This window comes from Cervus canadensis, chromosome 4 (assembly GCF_019320065.1).
Source record: "Cervus canadensis isolate Bull #8, Minnesota chromosome 4, ASM1932006v1, whole genome shotgun sequence".
Classification (NCBI taxonomy): Eukaryota; Metazoa; Chordata; class Mammalia; order Artiodactyla; family Cervidae; genus Cervus; species Cervus canadensis.
Genome location: NC_057389.1, coordinates 70,014,284 through 70,039,057, shown reverse-complemented (window position 1 = coordinate 70,039,057; position 24,774 = coordinate 70,014,284). Strand labels below are relative to the sequence as shown.

The 24,774-nt window shown below is 38.7% G+C and overlaps 1 protein-coding gene across 1 annotated transcript in view; it reads left to right on the top strand.

The window, feature by feature from the left end:
- The window catches only part of FAF2 (Fas associated factor family member 2), a 61,826-nt gene that overhangs the window by 24,646 nt on the left and 12,406 nt on the right, over positions 1-24,774 (top strand). Inside the window, exons 2-7 of the mRNA XM_043465834.1 lie at positions 11,239-11,307; positions 18,540-18,674; positions 20,297-20,373; positions 22,706-22,844; positions 24,454-24,539; positions 24,638-24,729. Coding sequence (XP_043321769.1) covers positions 11,239-11,307; positions 18,540-18,674; positions 20,297-20,373; positions 22,706-22,844; positions 24,454-24,539; positions 24,638-24,729 — 598 coding nt within the window. The remainder of the gene's footprint in view (positions 1-11,238; positions 11,308-18,539; positions 18,675-20,296; positions 20,374-22,705; positions 22,845-24,453; positions 24,540-24,637; positions 24,730-24,774) is intronic.

The window sequence follows — 24,774 nt, the reverse complement described above, 5'->3', positions numbered from 1 at the left end:
ATGTAGCACGGTACAGTACTACAAGATTTCAAAGTACTAGAAGATTTCAAATCAACAACCTAACTTTATAATTTAAGAAACTAGAAGGGAAAGAACAGACTAAACTCAGAGCTAGTGGAAGGAAGGAAATATAAAGGAGAGAGCCTAGGTAAACAGCATAGAGAATAGAAAAATAAGACTGAAAATCAGTGAAATAAAAAGTTGGCCCTTTGAAATCAACAAAATTGACAAACTTTTTAGCTAGGTGGAATTGAGGAAAAAAGAAGATTCAAATTACTAAAACCAGAAAGGAAAGTGGGGGAACTTCCCCAGTGGTTCGGTGGTTAGGGCTCTGCTCTTCCACTGAAGGGGTTGTGAGTTCAGTCCCTGGTTGGGAAACTAGGATCCCACATGTCCCTCGGCCAAAAGAATTAAAAAAAAAAAAAGAAATGAAAATGGAGACATTACCAATTCTGTTTAAAAAAAAAAAAATGTTTTGAAGTGAGTACTGTGAACAATTGAATGCCAACAAATTAGATAACTTAGATGAGATAGACAAATTCCAAGAAATATAAAACCTACCAAGACTAAGTCACAGATAAATAGAAAATCTGAATAGACCTGTAACTAGTAAGGAGATTGAACCCATAGTTAAAACTCTCCCAACAAAGAAAAGCCTTGGACCCAGTAGCTTCACTGGTGAATTGTACCAAACATTTGAAAAACTGAAAAGGAGGGAACACATTCTAAGTCATTCTTTGAGGCCAGCATTAGCCTGAGAGTCAAATACTACTAGAAAACTACAGACCAATATCCCTTGGGAACATTAACACAAAAATCCTCAAGCAAATACTACCAAACTTAATTCAACAGCATATTAAAAGGAGTATACACCATGACCAATGGGATATATCTCTGGAATGCACAAGTGGTTTGATAGATGAAACTATGCATGTAATACTTCACATTAAAAAATGAAGGGGAAAAATCCACACGATTATCTTAATTGATGTACAAATGTCTTTCTTGTCCTCATAGGCTAAGTAAAGGTTCGTGATAACATTCTCACTTTTAATGTTTCCTTCATGTATCTTAAAAATAATAGCTAAATTGAGCACTGTACACTTACTCTTTACAACCCAGTGAGTTAATGAGTATTTTTATTTACATTTTACCAGTAAAGAAACTGAAACTCAGAAGTGTTTAAGGGCACCAACCTAGTGAATGGTAGAGTTAGATGATAATGGATTGTTGAAGACTGGAGTGAAATTTCCAACAAAGTTCCATCCCTTATTCCACCTACTCTTAATTGCTTGGATAAATATTGTGGGTTTGTTTAAGAAGCTACTATGTGGGTATGGTTAGCTCTTGATTCACGTGGAACATTAGTTTGACATCTCTTGTTGGTCTATACCTGTGGTTCACAAACAGTTCTGTAGGAAAACTCTTCAAACGGATATTAGTTTGAGTTCTTTAAAAAAAAAAAAAACTTCCTTTATGTGAAGTTAAAGGTTTTTTTTTTCTTTTTAACTGAAGGCAGGAGTTTTCAAAGCCTTTTAAAAAATGTATTGGGGATTTCCAGAAAGGAGATTTGATAAGCAGCATTTTCCAGTCTTACTTGACACCAAACTATGTTCAAAGAACAAATCTATACTGATTATTTGTTGATGCTAGGCATAAAGGAAAATAATCTTATGTACATTTATGAGCTGTTACTTAGCTGCCTGTAGATACAGTGAAGAAAGAAGAGACTGGGAATAAGACTGGATAGTTCTGCCATTCTCATGCTCTGTGACTTGGGAAAGCTTGTTCACTTTGCTAAGCCTTAGTTTCCTTTTATGCAAAACGAGGGGGTTGAAATATTGTGTTCAATTTATCATTTCTTTAATGTGAAAATGAAGAAATTCCAGATGTTTTATTCTCAGTTGAACAAAAATTTTGTTGAAAATTTCCAAATTGAGAATTTATTGAAAACTTCTTGTTTTTCTAACATGAATTAAATAAATAATGGGGGGCAGTATAGCATAGGAGACAACTTGGACTTCGGAGATTGTTACTCCAGGTTTCAATCTTGGCTGTCCCACTTATTATTCTTAAATAAGGATATTCTTACACAAGAGTACATACCCTCTTGAATACTTGGGTTCCTCAGTGGTGAAAATGAGGGCTTTATTACTTACAGTGCTTATTACATAGGAATAGGTGCTTAGTAAGTGGAGTCTGCAGGTATTTAATTTGGTAAATCAGTAATTAAATGTAAATAATAAAGATTGAGTATAAGAGCTTTAGTTACAGATTAGAGCCTAGGTTGAAAGCCTAGCCTTTCACTTCCTGAAAGGACTTCACTTTCCATTTCTCCTTCTGCTACCAAAGAGGGCATATTGCTTATTGTATAAAGCAAAGCTATCTGTGTTGCAGGAAGGAGAGAACAGAGATCTCTGCTTTTTGCTAAGTTTCTCTCTGGGAATAACTGAAAACAAAAGTTAAAATATGCATCCTCACTAGGAATAAAACTACGATATGACCCAGCAATCCCTCTACTGGGCTTATACCGTGAGGAAACCAGAATTGAGAAAGACACATGTACCTCAGTGTTCATTGCGGCACTATTTACAATAGCTAGGACATGGAAGCAACCTAGATGTTCATTGGCAGATGAATGGATAAGGAAGTCATGGTACATATACAGTGGAATATTACTCAGCTATAAAAAGGAATGCATTTGAGTCAGTTTCAATGAAATGGATGAACCTAGAGCCTATTATACAGAGTGAAGTAGTCAGAGATAAAAAGACAAATATCATATTAACACATACATATGGAATCTAGAAAGATGGTACCAACTATCCTGTGTGCAGGGCAGCAAAGGAGACAGACATAAAGAACAGATTTTTGGACTCAGTGGGAGAAGGAGAGGGTGGAGTGATTTGAGAATATAGCATTGAAACATAAATGACCATATGTAAAATAGATAGGCAGTTGGAGTTTGATGTATGACGCAGGGAACCCAAAGCAAGAACTCTGTGACAACCTGGTGGGGTGGGGTGGGGAGTGAGGGTGATTCAGAAGGGAAGGGACACATATGCCTGTGGCCAGTTTGATTTGATGTATAGCAAAAACCATTAAAATATTGTAATTATCCTCCAATTAAATACTTTTTTTTTTTAATGTATCCTCAACAAGCAAGAGCCAACAAGCCAAGTGAAATTTAGAGAGTACTTAGATTTCAACTGAGATTTTGCCCCAACCTCCTACAGTGTTTGTTAGTTATAAACAGATGAGATGTGGAAACACTTCTTAGGAAAACACTCTAGTGATTACATTAGAGTGATTAACTCAAGTTGCGCGGTCCCTTTCCAAGTAGTTGAATGATATATCTGGTTGTGATACCTTCCTTGAGTTGCGCTTAAGCCAGAGATCAAGGATCAGAATATTTCAGAGGTAGGTTGCCAAGTGATGTTGACATCCTATTACCAACTGACTTGGGAAAGGAGGAAATTAGACCAAGGCTGGAGTAGAAGGATATTGAACAGTTCACACACTTCCCTCTAACCTCTCTTTTGCGTTTTGCTGTTTAGAGATTGACTGGAGTTCAGGGTATTTTTTGCCCTAATGATAAATAATGCCTTTCTCCTACTAATGCTGTCAGTCTGTTGTTCCTGTTGTTGAGTCGCTAAGTCCTCTCCAACTCTTTGCTTCCCTGTGGACTATAGCCGGTATACCAGGCTCCTCTGTCCATTGGGTTTTTCAGGCAAGAATACTGGACTGGGTTGCCATTTCCTTCTCCAGGGGACCTTCTTGAACTAGGTATGGAACCCTGGTCTGCATGGGAGGTTGATTTTTTTTATTACTGAGCCACCTTCTGTTATACTTGTATAAATTAATGAAACTAAGTGTAGCATTTGTGCTATATCCTTGCCGGGGGCAGTTCCTGGAAGAGGAGTTAGCTCTGGGGGGAGGAGGAAGGGAGAGACCATCTTGGAACCAGAGATGATTCTCAGTAAGACAAACTTGGTTGGGCCTGCCTGAGAAGGGGATTTGTGGTGACTTTGGTCCTGAGAGATTAGAGGGTGCCGAAGTTAAAACTTTCTACATATTGAAGCTATTTTCCCTAATGCCATCTCATGTCACCTCAGATGTCAGTAGATCTGAATGTAAAAGCAAAATTCTGAGGAGCAAGCCAGTTAGGTGAGATTACAGATTTAGTTGACCTTCCGTGAGCACTTCCTGTGTGTGTACCTGAATTAGTGTGAAGTGTCTTCCACATAATTCTTTTTTAAAAGAGTCTTGATGTTCTCAACTGATTCTGGGTATGATGATACCCATAGGATTGTTGAGGAAAATATATAATTCCTTACACAAAGTAATAATGAAAAGAACAATACTTAAAAACTAGAGAGAGATGAAGTAAAAGGTGATCATTGACATGAGAACAGAGTGTTCATTTAAATATTTTCTATTGTATGTTGAGGTACTGCACTGGATCTAGGGAATATAGAGAGAAGTGGGTTCTCTTCTCAAAAGAAAGTTCCTTTTTAAAAATTATTTACTTATTTGACTGCACTGGGTCTTCGTTGCTTTGCTCAGGCTTTCTCTAGTTGTGGCCAGCAGGGCTGCTGTTCTTGTGGCGTGCCATCTTCTCACTCTGGTGGCCTCTTTGGCTGCAGAGCAGAGGCTCTCCGGTGTGCAGGCTTCAGTAGTTGTGGCTTGCGGGCTCTAGAGCACAGGCTTAATAGTTGTGGTGCACATGCTTAGTTGCTCTTCAACGTGAGAGGTCTTCCCGGACCAGGGATCAAACCCGTGTCCCCTCCATTGGCAGACAGATTCTTAGGCTTTGCGCCAGCTCGTTTTAAGAGAGAATTACAGGAGCCTCCCTGGTGGCTCAGTGGTAAAGAATCTGCCTGCCAGTGCAGGAGACAATGGGTTCGATCTCTGGTCCAGGACGATGTCACATGATTCTGAGCAACTGAGCCAGTGTGTCGCAACTGCTGAGCCCACATGCCGCACCTGCTGAAGCCTGTGTGCCTAGGGACCGCGCTTCACAATAAGAAAAGCCCCTGTGATGAGAAGCCCATGAACTGCAGCGAGGGCAACTAAAGAGAAACCCACACAGCAACGGAGGCCCAGCAGGGCCAAAGATGGTAAATAAATAAAATTTAAACAAGAGAATTACAGCCTGTTGAGTTCTAAAGAAATTAGTTTGGGAGGAGCTTGAAACAATAACTGAAGTTATTAAATAAAATGTTCCCTCAGCTTCTCTGTTTTACTTTTCTGTATGTGCTTACAGCTAAATGTGTTGGAGGTGAGGAGAGAATTGGTAGCAAAGCTTATGTAGTGTCTCAGGCTATACCTGTTATAGTCTTTCTTTTTGAAGAAAGCTGGCATTGTGAAACTTAATCGGCATGAAATGATTATTGGCTTGAGACATACTTAACTTTTGACTCACATTGAAACCAACCCTAATCAATGTAAATTGGAATGGTCCTTTTAAAGTGCGTTTTAGTGCATTTTAGCAGTATGTATCAAGAACATAAAAATATGTTCATTCCTTGGCCTGTAATTTTTAGCTGGATCCTCAGGGGGGAAATCCTCAATACAGAGAAACTTTATAAACAGAAGTGTTCATGAGAGTGCTGTTTTAATAGCAAAAAATGAGAAGCAGTTATAGCATCTGTATGTCAATTGTTTTTGCCAATTGACATGTGACAATTAAAATGATTATGAGCATTAATTCATAAGGGAATATTCTGCAAATAGGTATTTTTAACTACTAGCTTAGCCTCTAGTTAGAATATTTGGAGTTTAATTTTTAAAAAAACTCAGGGTATTAATGTACAGTGAATTTTGGTAAAAATGTCTAGAGGATTTCACTTAATAGCTATGATTATTGAAGCTTATCCTAAAAGGTCTTTTTAACTTGGACAGCCTTTTTCTGTAACCTTTTAAGCCCTTACTGTGTGCCAGGGGTGGGCGGATAGGAGTGTGTGTGTGGGGGTGGTGTGTGCGTGTGCGTGTGTGCACATGCGCTCGCTCAGTTGTGTCTGACTTCTTTGAGACACCATGGACTGTAGCCCATCAGGTTCATCTGTCCATGGAATTTTCCAGGCAAGAATACTGGAGTGGGTTGCCATTTCCTTCTCCAGGGGATCTTTCCGACCGAGGGATCTAAACTGCATCTCTTGTGTGCAAGGTACTGGGGAGCATTATATAGAGATGAATCACATTCCTTGCTCTTAAGGACCGTGCATCCTCTAATAAGGCAATAGAATGAGTGTAAATAGTCATAATAGATGATAGAAAATGATAGGTGTATAAGGGAGGTAGAAAATACTTTTGGTAAAGACACAGTGGTCATTCATACCCTGAGAAGAAGGTAAAAGTAAAGTCCAGTTCTTAAAGAGAATATATAGAGAAGTGGAACCCTGAAATCCCAGTTCTCTGCAGTGGACAGCAAAGAAAAAAAAAGTTAAAGGAGATTCTGTGACTAGCTTGGTACAAAAGTAGTTGTAGCTTCAAATTGAATTTTAAAAATTTTTTTATTTGGCTGCACTAAGTCTTAGTTGCGGCTTTCAAGATCTTTGATCTTTAGTTGTGACATGTGGGATCTAGTTCCCTGACCAAGGATTGAACCCAGGCCTCCTGCATTGAGAGCAGGGAATCTTAGCTACTGGACCACCAAGGAAGTCCCTGGACTGTGAAATTTAAATCATTATAACTAAGTTCAAACACATCTTTATTAATCAAAATGGGAACAATTACAATCAACGCATTTTTGCCAACAAGAAATAAATTTGTTTATTCCTGTAGCATAAAAATCCATGCTTTGGGATTCAACGAACTCTTGGAAAACATTTTCTGCATCCTGCTGGTTGTGGAAGCTTTTTCCCTGCAATAAGGTGTCGAGATGCTTGAAGAAGTGGTAGTCGGTTGGCAAGAGATCAGGTGAATGTGGTGGATGAGGCACAACTCCGTAGCCCAGTTCGTTCAACTTTTGAAGTGTTGGTTGTGTGACCTGCATCATGCATTGTCATGGAGAAGAATTAGGCCCTTTATGTTGACCAGTGGCAGCTGCAGGTGTTGCAGTTTTCTGTGCGTCTCTTTGATTTGTTGAGCATACTTCAGATGTAGTGGTTTTGCCAGGATTCAGAAAGTTGTAGTGGATCACACCAGCAGCAGACCACCAGATAGTGACCATGACTTTTTTTGGTGCAAATTTGGCTTTGAGAAGTGCTCTGGAGCTTCTTCTTGGTCCAACCACTGAGCTGGTCGTTACTGGCTGCGTAAAATGCACTTTTTGTCACATGTCACAATCCAATCGAGAAATTGTTCATTGTTTCATAAAACAAGAAGAGACGACACTTCAAATCGATTTTTTTTGATTTGTGGTCAGCTCATAAGGCACCCACTTAACGAGCTTTTTCACTTTTCCAACTTTCTTCAAATGCCAAATGATTATAGAATGGTCGACTTTGAGTTCTTTGGCAACTTTTTGTGTAGTTGTAAGAGGGTCAGCTTCTGTGATTGCTTTCAGTTGGTCATTGTCAACTTCTGATGGCCGGCCACCGTGCTCATCTTCAAGGTGCTTGTCTCCTTTGCAAAATTTCTTGAACCACCACTGCATTGTATGTTCATTAGCAGTTCCTGGGCCAAATGCATTGTGAGTGTTGCAAGTTGTCTCCCTGCTTTATCACCCAGTGAGCTCAAATTTAAAAATCACTCGAATTTGCTTTTTGTTTAACATCATTTCCCTAGTTTAAAATAAATATAAACAGCAAGTAATAAGTCATTAGCAAAAAAAGAAAAGTGTGAAATGCACATTAAAATGATGTATAACATCACCACATTTATTTAAGAATGTATTCCGGTATCAATGGGACCTAATTAAAAGCTTTTGCACAATAAAGGAAACTATAAGCAAAGTGAAACAACAGCCTTCAGAATGGGAGAAAATAATAGCAAATGAAGCAACAGACAAAGGATTAATCTCAAAAATATACAAGCAACTCCTGCAGCTCAATTCCAGAAAAATAAATGACCCAATCAAAAAATGGGCCAAAGAACTAAATAGACATTTCTCCAAAGAAGAAATACAGATGGCTAACAAACATGAAAAGATGCTCAGCATCACTCATTATCAGAGAAATGCAAATCAAAACCACAATGAGGTACTACTACATGCCAGTCAGAATGGCTGCTATCCAAAAGTCTACAAGCAATAAATGCTGGAGAGGGTGTGGAGAAAAGGAAACCCTCTTACACTGTTGGTGGGAATGCAAACTAGTACAGCCACTATGGAGAACAGTTGGAGATTTCTAAAAAACTTGGAATAGAACTAGCGTATGACCCAGCAATCCCACTCCTGGGCATACACACTGGGAAACCAAGATCTGAAAGAGACACGTGTACCCCAATGTTCATCCGCAGCACTGTTTATAATAGCCAGGACATGGAAGCAACTAGATGCCCATCAGCAGACGAATGGATAAGGAAGCTGTGGTACATATACACCATGGAATATTACTCAGCCATTAAAAAGAATTCATTTGAATCAGTTCTAATGAGATGGATGAAACTGGAGCCCATTATACAGAGTGAAGTAAGCCAGAAAGATAAGACCAATACAGTATACTAACACATATATATGGAATTTAGAAGGATGGTAACGATAACCCTATATGCAAAAAGAAAAAGAGACACAGAAATACAGAACAGACTTTTGAACTCTGTGGGAGAATGTGAGGGTGGGATATTTCAAAAGAACAGCATGTATACTATCTATGGTGAAACACATCACCAGCCCAGGTGGGATGCATGAGACAAGTGCTCGGGCCTGGTGCACTGGGAGACCCAGAGGAATCGGGTGGAGAGGGAGGTGGGATTGCGGCGATCGGCATGGGGAGAAACATGTAAATCCATGGCTGATCATGTTCAATGTTATGGCAAAAACCACTATAATATTGTAAAGTATTTAGCCTCCAACTAATAAAATAAATTGAAAAAAAAAAAAGAATGTATTTCTGATACCAAACAGCAAAAAGTTCAACAATGAAAAAACTGCAGTTACTTTTGCAGCAACATTAGTACAAGCCATGAAGGAATAACCAAAACTAGTAAGAGGCCAGAATGGTCAGGAACCAAAATTAAAGATGGGTCAGAAGCTGTCATAGCCATCGGTTCTAATAGATCTCTAGAGTTCTTAACAGCAGCTTTCTAATTTCAGTATTGAAAATTTTGCAGTATTAAACATAAAAATATTATTAAACAAAGTTTCTTACTGTGAATTTAATTTTTAATTTCTGTGTAATTTAAAAAAAAATAAACAATTGCATATCTAAAGAATGCAAACTTTAATTTTTGTTTTGTTCTTTTAAGCTCTGGAAAGGATATTCAGTCCAAATTAAATCCCTCATGTTGTACATAAAGGAAGTTGGAATTCAATTATGTCTGATTGGAAATGGCAATCCACTCCAGTATTCTTGCCTGGAGAATCCCATGGACGGAGGAGCCTGGTGGGCTACAGTCCACGGGGTGGCAAAGAGTTGGACACGACTAAGCAACTTCACATCACTTCACTTTGATCATAGGTTACAGAACCAAAGCAAGAATCTCAGCCTCCTGACTCACCAGTGCATGTTACCACATTCTTGTCAGGTTGAGATCAATTTCTTTTTTCCAGTTGCTTGCTGGTTATTAAGAAGGATTTGTTGAGGATAGAGACTTCATATTTATCCCTGTATCCCTGGGATAATAGTAGACATACGTTGCATGAAAAGGATAGATGGGTAGGTTTGGCTTCTCTCTTAAACCTTGAAGGAACTCTAGGATTTAGCTTGTTCTGGTCATTTGGTATACACAGAAGCTGTTAGATTTGTAGAGTATTGGATACCTAAAGGAAAATAGAAAATAATGCAGAAGTCCAGGTTGGGGCTACATTGTAGAAACACTTTTATTATCCAGTTAGTTGAAAAGTTTTGAGCAGAGAAGTCACACACACACACGAGTGGGGAGACCCGGGGACTACATTGTAGAAACACTTTTATTATCCAGTTAGTTGAAAAGTTTTGAGCAGAGAAGTCACACACACACACACACACACACGGCGGAGACCCAGGGACTACATTGTAGAAACACTTTTATTATCCAGTTAGTTGAAAAGTTTTGAGCAGAGAAGTCACGCACACACACACGAGTGTGGAGACCCGGGGACTACATTGTAGAAACACTTTTATTATCCAGTTAGTTGAAAAGTTTTGAGCAGAGAAGTCACACCACACACACACACACACACACACACACACACACACACACGTGGGAGATGCTGTGGGAATGGAAATACGGTTCTAGATACAGAAAACCATCAGAACTTGGTTATCGATGAAGTGTGTATTTCAAGGTATAGAGTACTCAGAGATGCGACTGAGGTTCCAGATGTCATCTTTGCCTCTATAGTTTGGAAGATGGTGGTGTCATTAACACATACAGTAGTTTTAAATGATGTATTTGAGGTACTTGTGCCACATCTAGATGGAAATGGCTATTGGAAATGTGCTGCCAAACTTCAGAAGAGAAATACATTTAGGAGTCATTTAAATAGAAAGGATCATTGAAGGCTGAGGATTAAATGAGATTGCCAGGAAGAGGCAAAATTTCCATCTTCAGGAAATTTTCTACATTTAGAGGGGGATGAGAGAAGAGTCAGCGCAGATTTATTTGATCATAGACAAAGTGAAAACCTAAGAATCGTGTAAGGAGAAGGGAGTAGGGAGAGTACTTACAGGAGGGAAACATCTGAATTACAGATTCTTTTAAATAAAAAGTTTCACAGTTTGCATTGTAAGCTAAGTCTTATGCTAATAGGTAAAATATGTAAGTTAGTAAAAGGCATGTTTGCAGAAAACCTGCATTATGTGAGTATGTATTATAAACAGAATAGATGTTTAACACTAAAGACTGTTTTGCTAAATGTAGAGGTTGAAGAAATCTTTCATTTTTTAAACTTGAATTTGAGAGAATATAGTCAAGTAGTCTTTTTAATTAAAAGCCTTGAAGTTAAAACAAGAAATTTTTTGTTTTAACATATATGATAACCATTTGAATGAATTCTGAATAGTGATGTTTTACCATACTTGAATATCTATTTGCCTTCAGCACTTTATAGAGTATTTCCCCTGCAGTATTTATAAGTATTCTATTAGGGGTAAAAATACTCACCATGTACTGTTGGTTTTCCCTAAGTAACTTTTTGTTTTTATCTTTCAGGATCTGACTGGCATAGAATCTATGGATCAATGTCGCCATACCTTGGAACAGCATAACTGGAACATAGAGGTATTATAGGATTCATTATGAGTGTACTTATTTCTTATTCCCTGCTCTGATAATAGATCTCAAAGACATGTACCTTTCTTTTTTTCCTTTTCACAGCAAAAATCTTCTCTCAGTAGTTTTTTTTTTTTTAATTTACAGCTCTTTAGTCTTTATTTTATTTATTTATTTTTTTCTTTAGTCTTTAAATTTGTATGAAAGGTGAAGATTATGATCAGAGTTTATAAAATCACAGAAAAGATTGTGACCAAATCCCTCAGTATAGTGTCCCTCCCTCTTTATTTTTTCTTAATGACTCTTTGGGGAAAATACTGGTTTTTATATATTTGATTTACAGCCAGATACCATAATGTGAACCTTTTTATTAAATATGATAAAATTTATTCTTCTGAATTTTCTATTTGGTTATGTTACCTGCAACTTGATTTTTTTTTTTTTTTTAGCATATGGATCTTTTGTTTTATTTGATGATGAATTGGCTAGTACTTCAGAATAATCTCAGTTAATAATGGTAATAGCAAACACCTTGTCCTCACTGTAATGCTTCCAACGTTTTATTATTAAGTGTAATGCTAGTTATTGTTTTGAGATAGAGCCGCTAGAATGTAATAAACTCCATGAGAGCAGAGTGTTTTTGGTTTTTTTTGATTGCTGTATTCCAGCATCTAAAATCAATCCTAGTATATCATAGACTCTCAAATATCTGTTGGCTGTTCTTCTTTTCTTGCTTTATTAGTGAATGTTGAGTTTAATCAAGCATGCTTTTGATATCTGTTGAACTTAACTGTTTAATTATGGTATATTATTTGAATAGAGTACTGGATTACAAGTGGTATTTAGTTATTCAGCACTATTTTTGAGCAATTCTAGGCTCTGGCACTATGCCAGCAAATAAGACTTATGTTCTCATTGAGCTTCAGTTTGTAAATAAATGCTGTGAATAAGATGAGTACAGAAAATAGAATAAAGAGGATAAGGAAAGTCATTTTAATAGGGTGGTCAAGTAAGGCCTTTCTAGGGAGGTTATATTTGAGCTGACACCTGAATGATGAAAAGGAATGATGAATGTGAAATTTTGAGGGGAATGCATTTTCGGAAGAAGGCATGATGTTGCTCTGTATGATACTTTGGTATTGTCTCCTTGTTAGACTTTTATTTCAAGCATATGCTGGCTTTTAAAAATGACTGCCTTAAAAAAAAAAAAAAAAGACTGACTTGATAAAATGGGTTGAGAAACCTAGTTAGCATACTTACATTTAAGCCTGTGAATTATCTTCTGAAACTATTATTTTAAATGTTTTATTTTCTTCTTTGGTCCAGGAGTTATTTAGAAACATTTTTTTGTTTGTTTATATGGCTGTATAGATTTGTATATAATTTTCTTGTTACATAAATGGAATTATGCCATATTTACATTTTTTCACTGTCAATAACTCATAAAGATAATACATAAAGGTAACTTTCATTTGAAGTTACACGAAAAGATGCTCAGTATCACTTAACCTAGCACAGAAGCGCAAATCAGGACTAGAGTGAGGGGCTGTCATGTACAGTCAGAATGGCCGTCCTTGAAAGTTCTACAAGTAACAGATACTGGAGAGGGTGTAGGGAAAACAAATCCTCCTATATTGTTGGTGGGAAAGTAAGTTGGTGCAGTCATTGTAGAAAACAGTGTGAAGGTTCCTCAGGAAACTAAAAATAGAATTACCATATGATCTAGCAGTTCCACTCCCTGGGCATGTATCCAGGTAAAACTGTAATTCAAAAAGATACATGCACCCCTGTTATGTTTATAGCACTATTCACAATAGATGAGGCATGGAAACAGCCTAAATGTCCCCTGACAGAGGAATGGATAAAGAACATGTCATGTGTGTATGTATATGATGGGATGCTGCTCAGCCATAAAAAAAAAAGAAATAATGCCATTCGCAGCAACATGGATAGAGTCAGAGATTATATCGTACTAAGTGAAATAAAACAACAGAATGATCTCTCTTCGTTTCCAAGGCAAACCATTCAATATTACAGTAATCCAAGTCTGTGCCCCAGTGACTAATGCTGAAGAAACTGAACAGTTCTGTGAAGACCTACAAGACCTTCTAGAACTAACACCCAAAAAAGATGTCCTTTTCATTATAGGGGACTGGAATGTAAAAGTAGGAAGTCAAGAGAAACCTGGAGTAACAGGCAAATTTGGCCTTTTAGTTGAAAATGAAAAAATGAAATGGCAAAGGCTCGCAGAGTTTTGCCAAGAGAATGCTGGTCATAGCAAACACCCTCTCACAACACAAGAGAAGACTCTACACATGGCTTTCACCAGATGGTCAATACCGAAATCAGATTCATTATATTCTTTGCAGTCAAAAATGGAGAAGCTCTATATAGTCAGCAAAAACAAGACGGGAGCTGACTGTGGCTCAGATCATGAACTCCTTATTGCCAAATTCAGACTTAAATTGTAGAAAGTAAGAAAAACCACTAGACCATTCAGGTGTGACCTAAATCAAATCCCTTACCATTATACAGTAGAAGTAACAAATAGATTCAAGGGATTAGATCTGATAGACAGTGTGCCTGAAGAACTATGTACGGACGTTTGTGACACTGTACAGGAGGCAGTGATCAATACCATCCCCAAGAAAAAGAAATGCGAAAAGGCATAATGGTTGTCTGAGGAGGCCTTACAAATAGCTGAGAAAAGAAGAGAAGCTAAAGGCAAAGGAGAAAAGGAAAGATATAATCATTTGAATGCAGGGTTCCAAAGAATAACAAGGAAAGATAAGAAAGCCTTCCTCAGTGATCAATGCAAAGAAATAGAGGAAAACAATAGAATGGGAAAGACTTAAGAGATCTCTTCAAGAAAATTAGAGCTACCATGGGAACATTTCATGTGAAGATGGGCACAGTAAAGGACAGAAATGGCAAGGACCTAACAGAAGCAGAAGATACTAAGAAGAGTTGACAGGAACACACAGAACTATACAGAAAAGATCTTTATGACCCAGATAACCACAATGGTGTGATCACTCACCTAGAACCAGACATCCTGGAATTCAAAGTCAGTGGGCCTTAGGAAGCATCACTACAAACAAAGCTAATGGAGGTGATGGAATTCCAACTAAGCTATTTCAAATCCTGAAAGATGATGCTGTTAAGGTGGTACACATAATATGCCAGCAAATTTGGAAAACTCAGCAGTGGCCACAGGACAGGAAAAGGTTAGTTTTCATTCCAGAGCCAAAGAATGTTCAAACTACCACACAATTGCACTCATCTCCCACGCTAGCAAAGTAATGTTCAAAATTCTCCAAGCCAGGCTTCAGTAGTACGTGAACTGTGAACTTCCAGATGTTTAAGCTAGATTTAGAAAAGGCAGAGGAACCAGAGATCAAATTGTCAACATCCATTGGATCATCGAAAAAGCAAGAGAGTTCCAGAAAAACATCTACTTCTGCTTTATTGACTACATCAAAGCATTTCACTGTGTGGATCACAACAAACAGTGGAAGATTCTTGAAGAGATGGGAATACCAGACCACCTGACCTGCCTCCTGAGAAACCTGTATGCAGGTCAGGAAGCAACAGTTAGAACTGGACATGGAACAACAGACTGGTTCCAAATAGTAAAAGGAGTACGTCAAGGCTGTATATTGTCACCCTGCTTATTTAACTTACATGCAGAGTACATCATGAGAAACGCTGGGCTGGAGGAAGCACAAGCTGGAATCAAGATTGCCGGGAGAAATATCAATAACCTCAGATATGCAGATGACACCACCCTTATGGCAGAAAGTGAAAAAGAACTAAAAAAGAGCCTCTTGATGAAATTGAAAGAGGAGAGTGAAAAAAGTTGGCTTAAAACTCAACATTCAGAAAACAAGGATCATGGCATCCGGTCCCATCAATCACTTCATGGCAGATAGGTGGGGAAATAGTGAGAGACTTTATTGGGGGGCTCCAAAATCACTGCACATGGTGACTGCAGCCATGAAATTAAAAGACACTTGCTCCTTGGAAGAAAAACTATGACCAACCTAGATAGCATATTAAAAAGCAGAGAGATTACTTTCCCAACAAAGGTCCATCTAGTCAAAGCTATGATTTTTCCAGTAGTCATGTATGAATGTGAGAGTTGAACTATAAAGCAAGCTGAGCGCCGAAGAATTGGTGCTTTTGAACTGTGGTGTTGGAGAAGACTCTTGTCCCTGGGACTGCAAGGAGATCAAACCAGTCAACCAAGACTCTGATGCTAGGAAAGATTGAGGGCAGGAGAAGAAGGGGACGACAGAGGATGAGATGGTTGGATGGCATGATCGACTCAATGGACATGAGTTTGAGCAAACTCCAGGAGATTGTGAAGGACAGCGAAGCTGGTGAGCTGCAGTCCTTGGGGTTGCGAAGAGTCGGTCATGACTGAGCGACTGAAGAACAATAATATAGATGTGTATAACTGAATCACTTTGTTGTACAGCAGAAATTGATCAATTATACTTCAATTTTTAAAGATCACTTCATAGAAGGAAAAAATTTAGCTTAAAAAGTTCAAACTAATCCTAAGATTAAATATGAAAAAATCTGGCTTTCATCACTTCCCTACTACTAGTCTCGCAGTCCTACATTCCCAACATAGAAGTATTAACAATTTCTTTTGCTTTTTTCCCAGATATTTTTGTGCCTCTCTAGAAATATTTATGTGTTAAAAATGAAAATGTTCGTTGCTCAGTTGTGTCTCTTTGTGACCGCATACACCAGCCTGCCTGGCCCCTCTGTCTGTGGAATTCTCCAGGCAAGAATACTGGAGTGGGTAGCCATTCCATTCTCCAAGGTATCTTCCTGACCCAGGGATCAAACCTGGGTCTCCTGTATTGCAGGCAGATTCTTTACTGTTTGAGCCATCAGGGAAGCCCCAAAATATATATGTTGTTCTCCAAAGAGCTTTTATTTATATAAGCTGTATCTGTTTATTACCGTGTTGTTGCTCTGTTCAGTCACTCAGTCGTGTCAGACTTTTTGCGACCCTATGGGCTGCAGCACGCCAGACTTCCCTGTCCTTCAGGACCTCCTGGAGCTTGCTCAAACTGATGTTCATCAAGTTGGTGATGCCATCCAATCTTCTTATCCTCTTGTCGTCCCTTCTCCTGCCTTCAATCTTTTCCAGCATCAGGGTCTTTTCTGTGAGTCTTCTCTTTGCATCAGGTGGCCAAAGTATTGGCACTTCAGCATTAGTCCTTCCGATGAATATTCAGGGTTGACTTCCTTTAGGATTGACTAGTTGAATCTCCTTGCAGTCCAAGAGACTCTCAAGAGTCTTCTCCAACACTACAGTTCAAAAGCATCAATTCTTTGGCGCTCAGTCCTCTTTATGGTCAAACTATCACATCCATGCATGTCTACTGAAAAAACCATAGCTTTGACTATACTTGTCGGCAAAGTAATTTCTCTGCTTTTTAATAAGTTGTCTAGGTTGGTCATAGCTTTTCTTCCAAGGAGCAAGCATCTTTTAATTTCATGGCTGCAGTCACCATCTGCAGTGATTTTGGAGCCCAAGAAAATAAAGTCTATCAAGGTTTCCATTGTTTCCCCATCTATTTGCCATGAAGTGATGGGAACGGATGCCATGATCCTCATTTTTTGAATGTTGAGTTTTAAGCCAACTTTTTCCCTCTCCTCTTTCACCTTCATCAAGAGGCTTTTTGGTCCTCTTTGCTTTCTGCTGTAAGGGTGGTGTCATCTGCATATCTGACGTTATTGATATTTCTCCTGGCAATCTTAATTCCAGCTTGAGCTTCATCCAGCCTGGCATTTTGCTTGGTGTATTCTGCATATAAGTTAAATAAGCAGGGTGACAGTATACAACCTTGACGTACCTCTTTCCCAATTTTCAACAAGTCCGTTGTTCCATGTCTAGTTCTAAGTATTGCTTCTTGACCTGCATACAGATTTTTCAGGAGGCAGATAAGCTGGTCTGGTATTCCCATCTCTTTAAAAATTTTCCACAGTTTGTTGTGATTTGCAGTTCAAGGCTTTAGTGTAGTCAGTGAAGCAGAAGTAGATGTTTTTCTGGAACTCTGCTTTTTCTATGATTCAGAGGATGTTTGCAATTTGATCTCTGGTTCCTCTGCCTTTTCTAACTCCAGCTTGAGCATCTGGAAATTCTTGGTTCACATACTGTCGAAGCCTGGCTTGGAAAATTTTGAGCATTACCTTGATAGTGTGAGATGAGTGCAGTTGTGTGGTAGTTTGAACATTCTTTGGCATTGTCTTTCTTTGGAATTGAAATGAAAACTGACTTTTTCCTGTCCTGTGGCCACTGCTGAGTTTTCCAAATTTGCTGGCATATTAAGTGCAGCACCTTAACAGCATCATCTTTTAGGATTTGAAATAGCTCAGCTGGAATTCCATCACGTCCATTAGCTTTGTGCATAGTGATGCTTCATAATGCCCACTTGACTTTGTCCCCAGCCTAAATTATATGGTTGGTCTTTCTAGGGTGCTCAGCCCCACCGTAAAATCCCATAGCAAAGATACTCTTACCAGGTGTGACATAGATTACCTCCAGAAGCTGAAGGTAGAGATCAGATTTCCCTTTGGGTAAAGCCAAATTTTTTAACTACACTGGAACAAATATCCAGTTTCAGGGGCAGAGTTATGAAAGGAATGAGACTTTTTTTTTTTTTTTAACTGAATATCATCTTTGTGCCAGGAATTATATTAGAATTTTGTATGATCATCTCATTAAATTTTCAAATTAACCCTGAAAAGTATTGTTTATTCATTTTGCGTGTGAGAAAACTGAGGCACATAAGCCGAGCAACTTTTCTCAGTGCTGGAGCTAGGATTCAGACCTAACTTTCTCTGCTCCAAAGCCCCGCTTTCCCTCAATACCAACCCATCAAGATGGCTCCATTGCACAGTTCTGGGGGCACCGTCTACAGTTTGTGTTCTCTGTGGGTGGTTTTCCTTATGCTTGTACAGTGAAACACCTTGTATCCCGGCACCCTAAATAGCATATACCATCTGAATAAAAGCAGTGAGCTTCCAGACAAGTTCCCTGGGACTCCTCTGTGTATGAATTCTGTAGCCATCACCACACATTGCCTCCCACCTTAGCAAGTTAAAAAAAGGTTCATGAGTATGTACTCCCTGGTGACCTATTTTGACACACCAGCAGCAGTTGTCTCTTCTACGTTAATCTGAGCATCACTGAAGCGCTCCTGTTTTCTTCTTCTCAGGCCGCTGTACAGGACAGGTTGAACGAGCAAGAGGGTGTTCCAAGTGTTTTCAACCCACCGCCATCTCGGCCCTTGCAAGTGAACACAGCTGACCACAGGATCTACAGCTATGTTGTCTCAAGACCACAACCAAGGGCAAGTTACTTCAGAGCTGGAACCTCTCCCTTTTTTATTTTAAAAGTTCTTTTACTTGGTTATGTTGATCTCTGTATGGTAGGAGCAAAAGGAATATTGAGAATATAAACCTGTTAGCTTGATGTAGCTCCTTGGTAGATTTATTGGGTTTATCATTTTTTTCTTGATTCCTTAGTGAACCAATGAAAGTAACTATCCTTTTTTTCCCTGTTTCTACACCAGTTACTTGAAGAGTTTTCTGTGCCTTGTTTTGTGTTTATGACACTTTATCTGTATGTATTTACATGTCTTAAAATGTTTGCTGTATATTTAGTAGATCCTGCACTTTTAAGCTAAAATGTTTACTGAATTCTTTGCTGTTTCATTTTGCTTAATTTGAAGCTACTTCTAGGGAAATACTTGGAAGTTCTGTGGGAGCCTTGGCCATATCTTTGAAATTAATCTCAGGGCTAGTAGTAGCAAGGAGGTGATTCAGTTATATTCAGTTGGCATTTAAGAGTGTTTCAGGGTACTTGATATTTTGCTGTTGGGAATCTAGAGATGAATAAAGAGGCATTTTTCTCTCTTCAGATTATTCACAGTCAGATTAGCGAAGTCAGGTATGTATACTCAGAGTGAACTCCAGAGAACTTTTAGAGTTTCTCTTATTCTTAAGAGTTAACACTCACTTCTTACACTTGAATTTAAAATGTATTCCATCATTCCTTTTGCAGACTACTTGGTAAGATTTAAAAAAGAGTTTCTAAGTAGCTGTTTTAGGGTATTTTAGAGTAGAAGAGCACAGAATCTCAGAGGATTATATGATTCAAGGAGTAGTTCAAAGAATTTCTGGCAGTCCAGTGCTTAGGATTCTGCACTTGACTGCTGAGGGCCCAGGTTCAATCCCTGGTCAGGGAACTAAGATCTCACAAGCTGTGCAGTGCAACGAGAGGAAAAAAAAAGAAGAGTCCTTCTATATGTGCCCAGTGTTTCTCCAGTTTGTTTTGGGCTTGACTGTGTTTGAGACCCTAATGTCGACTAATGGAGTTCCAGAGTTCTGGAGTTGCCTGGCCATGGACACAAAGAGGATATCAGATTAACCCAATATAATAAATGCGTTGTAAGCTATAGAGCCCTATGTATTTATTAGTTAATAATAAGAGCAGCAATAATCAATATTGTTAAAATAATTAACACTGTTATTGAGATTAGCAGCTATTTGGAGATTTGTAATTGTGATTAATATAATTATTCATCACTTATACACAGAGGTCCAAGGTAGTAATATTGGTTTTCTTTCTTGTTATTTCTATATACTGCATTTTAATGTGTTAACTCTAATAATGAAAGAATGAATATTTATGATTTGGAGAGGAAAACTTGGAATTGAATTTGACAAGTAATATAAGTAGCTGCACAAAAAGTGTTCAAGCAGATTTAATACAAAAATTATGATAGTATTAGATGAAATGAGGTCAAAAGTAGTTGGTTTTTTAAGAAAGATAAAGTGGTCCAGGAAAAGAGAACCATATGTGACAGAAGGAGAAATCACATAAAGGACAAAAAAGAATGAATATCTTAACTAGCAATTAAGGTATTAGGGGTTGAGAGAATGATATCTAACTTTGTTTTTGGAATTTCAGGGGCTGCTTGGATGGGGTTATTACTTGATAATGCTTCCATTCCGGTTTACGTATTATACAATACTTGATATATTTAGGTACGTACCTTTGTATCCATGTGTTTAGTAGCAACAGGGTAGACTTTGGAGCAGAAAGAGATCAGAATAAGGTTTATGCTCTTACCAATTTTGACTTGACAGTTTATCATCATATTGAATACTTTTCCTGAAGTATTTCATATAGCATGAAAATATTTTCGGTTTTTCGAACGTAATAGCAGATGTTACCATTTTCACAAATGAGTCTGCTATATTTATTGTATCCTCCCTATCCCACCATATTTTCCCCCTACATTCCCCAGTTAGTTTTCACACGCTTTCTGTTCCAACCTTTGTTACCTTTACTAGCTTCACACTCCTTGTTAGCTTTCACCTTAAACCATCTTACACCTTCATAGTTCCAACAGATTGACTTGCTCTGAAATGACCCATTTTTCTCCACATTCCTCCTGTAACAGTTTCACTGTTCTAGACACCCTTTCTGTACATTTCCCTCTGTCTTGGCAACCCATAGGTTGCTGGCACTATAACCCTTCCACGTGTGTGTACACCCTTGCTTCACACCTTCACTTTTCTTCTCACTTCCTTCTTTTATCATTTGGAGAGCTCAGCACAGGAAGCTACAGAAAGACTGGAAAATGTCAGGGGACTCAAGGTGCACATCAGACTTGAGTGTCTGATCTGGAACTCAGTAATAGATGAATCCACACCTAATCTTTATGGAGAACTAGAATGTTTATGGGCATCCAGGCCAACAGATGTAGCCTTGTGTGCATACAGCGCAACCTGTACCTGCCTCTGAATACAGGCTAATCTTTACCTTACTCTAGGAACAGAGCCTGAAGGTATGGACTGACCAGCTTCAGAGGTGCATGTAATAATCTTCAAAATCATAATGAAGACTGAATTGATATCTCTGTTGTTTTGTTTTTTATAAGCTAATTGTCCTAAATTGTGTTGGCCATTGGAATATATTGTGATGAGAAAGAACAACAACAAAAAATAATTAAAACCTTTATTCATTCATTCATAAAATTTGAAGACTTGGAGTAATAAGATAATCCTAAAATACTTGATTTCAGAGAAAGTTATCAAAACATTAATCTTAAGGGTTTCTAATCACTCCTCCACATACACAGCTTCTTTCTTTTGTTTTTAATTTGCTCTGGAATGTTTGTATTAATGAGTCAGATTTGATTATTCAGGAGAAATTCCAAGTGACATTGTGTGTATATTGGGGATTTGTTAAGGGTATAAAGAACTGGCTTAGTAGTTGGTAAGGAGAGTATCATAGTGTAGTTAGCTTTTCTATGCTGAAATTTCTTCAAGTATATGAATATTGTTCGCTTCCTTGGGAAAAAATATGCATGGCATGTATTACTAATTTTAATGCAACTGTATCATCCAAGCAACTTGTTTAATGTTATGTAGCACCTTGACTTATCAAGCCCTTTGCCTTTTATGGAAACCCAAAGGATAAATAAATGGTACTATACAAATGTGATAAGATGGCCTCTTCAGAAACAGATGTACCATCTTTAAACTTAAGTAACTGCCAAGTCTCCAACTCTGCCAAGTGCTGTCTAGATCCATTTTATAACTTCCTCTATGGATGCTGTCAACCATAAATCACTGAGCAGAATTTACTTGCCCCATTGATGAGCAAGTAAATCATGACTGCAAGTTTGGATTTGAAGTTCTTGCCCATAATCTGAATAGTTTGGGAATGTGGATTCATAATTCAAAATTGCAGGAGAACAGAAAGGAAAGGGAGAGGCAAGTAGAACAACCGAAAAGAGACAGCTCTGTTCTAGAACAGCACTGTCTAATAGAACTTTCTGTGATGATGGAAATGTTGTGTATCTTCTGTCTAGTGTGGAAGCCATTAGCCACATGTAGCTATTGAGCACTTGAAATATGGCTGTTGTGAGTGATGAACTAAATTTTTTTATTGTATTGAATTAATTTCCTTGGTGATTTAGATAGCCGTATGTGGCTCTTTGCTGCTGTTTTAGACAGTGCCGTTACGAGAGTCTGAGTGCACAGCCTGACTCACGACCTTTGTGTGACTCATTTCCCAGTTCTTTTAGCCCTAAATTTTTCTGCAAAAAGCACTTAAGATTTGTTTACACCAGTGTTGAAATGTATAATCCTAGTAGTTTGCACTCTTCTTAAACAGGCAGTGGCACAACTTGCTGCTTTGTGGCTTTTGGGCCAGACTGTATTCTCAGGTTTGATGGTCCGCTCACAGGTGTTTCACCTCCCTCTGCCGCCATGCCTGTGGCTCTGCTATAGGAATCTTTACAAACTGGCCCACTCCGTATGCACTACAGTAAGCCGATTCACGTGATATTTATTCCTTCCTCCCCAGGTTTGCTCTTCGTTTTATACGGCCTGACCCTCGCAGCCGGGTCACTGATCCCGTTGGGGACATTGTTTCATTTATGCACTCTTTTGAAGAGAAATATGGGAGGGCACACCCTGTCTTCTACCTGGGAACGTACAGCCAGGTCAGTGCCACAGACCATATAGATGCCAATTTATTGATATGGTTCTATCCTCAAAGGAAAGCATAGGCCAGCACAGATCATGTCATTCTTTATTCAAAAACTTTAAATGACTTTTTATAGCTTACACACACACACACACACACACACCAAGCCCTTTAGCTGGGCCCTCTTTGATCTAATCCCAACCTCCTTTTGAGGTCTTTCCCGCATAACTTGTTTCCCTGTACCACAGGTTCCAGCTAAACAGTCCCCTTAACACACTCTGTAACGCCCCACCTCTGTGCCTTTCTTTGACTTTACTGTTCCTCTGTCTGGAGTGCCTTCCTCACATGTTTTAACTGGAATCTTGCCCACCTTCACCAGCTCATGCCTCTCCCCTCTGGTACCTTTCCTGATGGCTGCATTCTACCCTGCCTGCTTACAGACTAAAGTAGTCTTTTGTACTTTCATAGTGGTTTTTTTTTAATGTTATAGCAATTTCAGTCTTCCTTATTTTATAGTTGTTTGTGTTCATGTCTTATCTCCTATACAGACTATAAGCTCCTCATAGGCAAAGCCTAAGTCTTCTTGGATCCCTCACAGAACTGAATAAGGCCATAGACCATAGACTCAAGGCAGCACATCTCATTTAACCCAAGCAACACACACCTTTGATTGTTAGCTCTCAGGGGGCAAAAATTAGTAGGAGTTCTATGGGTGTTGGGCATACCCCTACTTTACCAGAAGAAAATGTAGAAGTAGCACTGTGGGCTACTTCTAAGGGTGGTTCTATTCTGCAGCCTCCAGGATTCCTGAATCTATCTGGAAAAGGAGAAAAATGCTGACTCTTGCTTCCTGTGTGATTCTCCCACATCTGTTTTTTCTCACTGGCTGCTCCCACCCCATTCAGTAAGCCTTAAGCACCTGCTGTATGCCCCACGTTGTGCTCAATGCTAGAGATACAGTCATGAATGAGATGGGTCCTCTCATACACCCTCTTTGCTGTGATCCTGAGGGTAGACCCCTATTGGTCATTCAGGAAATCTTAATTGAATTGTAATGTGCCCAGGATTCTACAAATGCAAAAGCACACACAGGAATCTTGGACACTTGCCTTGTTTTTGAAGATCTTTTAAAACTCATGCTTTTTAAAATGCCTTTGGGCCCCTCATTTTCTCATCCCTGTTTGGCATGTGGCCAGGGATCAGGCTTATCTTCACAGTATTTATGATGCTGTAGCTATAAAGTGGCAAAATTCTCATCTCCCTTTTCAGGTCAGATTCTCCTGTTTTTATCTTCCTTTAGACTGTGGGAACAGCTGACTTTTCTGTGGTTGCATGGGGCTTTTTTCTGTCAGCCTGCTTATTCTCACTTGCCTAATACAATTTAAATCCTAACAACACTAAAAACCTTTTCATTGAAGCTTATTAGCATATGAACTTTCTATTGGGAGAGGAATGCCAAGGGTGTGAAGATAGAAGCCCAGGAGTTTTCTGGTTTTCTTGCTTATCTTCTTTCCTTATTTCTTCTTTTGTTCTAAATACATAGCTGTATCCATTAGGACCCGTATCCTAATAAAAAGTTTGAGGCATAGTCATCATCATAATTAGTGATCTTCTGTTTCTCACAGGCACTTAATGATGCCAAACGGGAGCTTCGCTTTCTTTTGGTTTATCTTCATGGAGATGATCACCAGGACTCTGATGAATTCTGTCGGTAAGCGGATTGTTTTTTGTCTCCCTCTTTTCTGATCTTATCTGCTGATGGTTGTGGTAAGCAAGTTCTTCTCATGTCATTTTCATCCCTCTCCACAGCAACACACTCTGTGCGCCTGAAGTTATTTCACTGATAAACACTAGGATGCTCTTCTGGGCATGCTCCACAAACAAACCTGAGGGATACAGGGGTAAGTTGTGGTTTTTTCTTCCCTTATTGAAATTGTTAGAATATC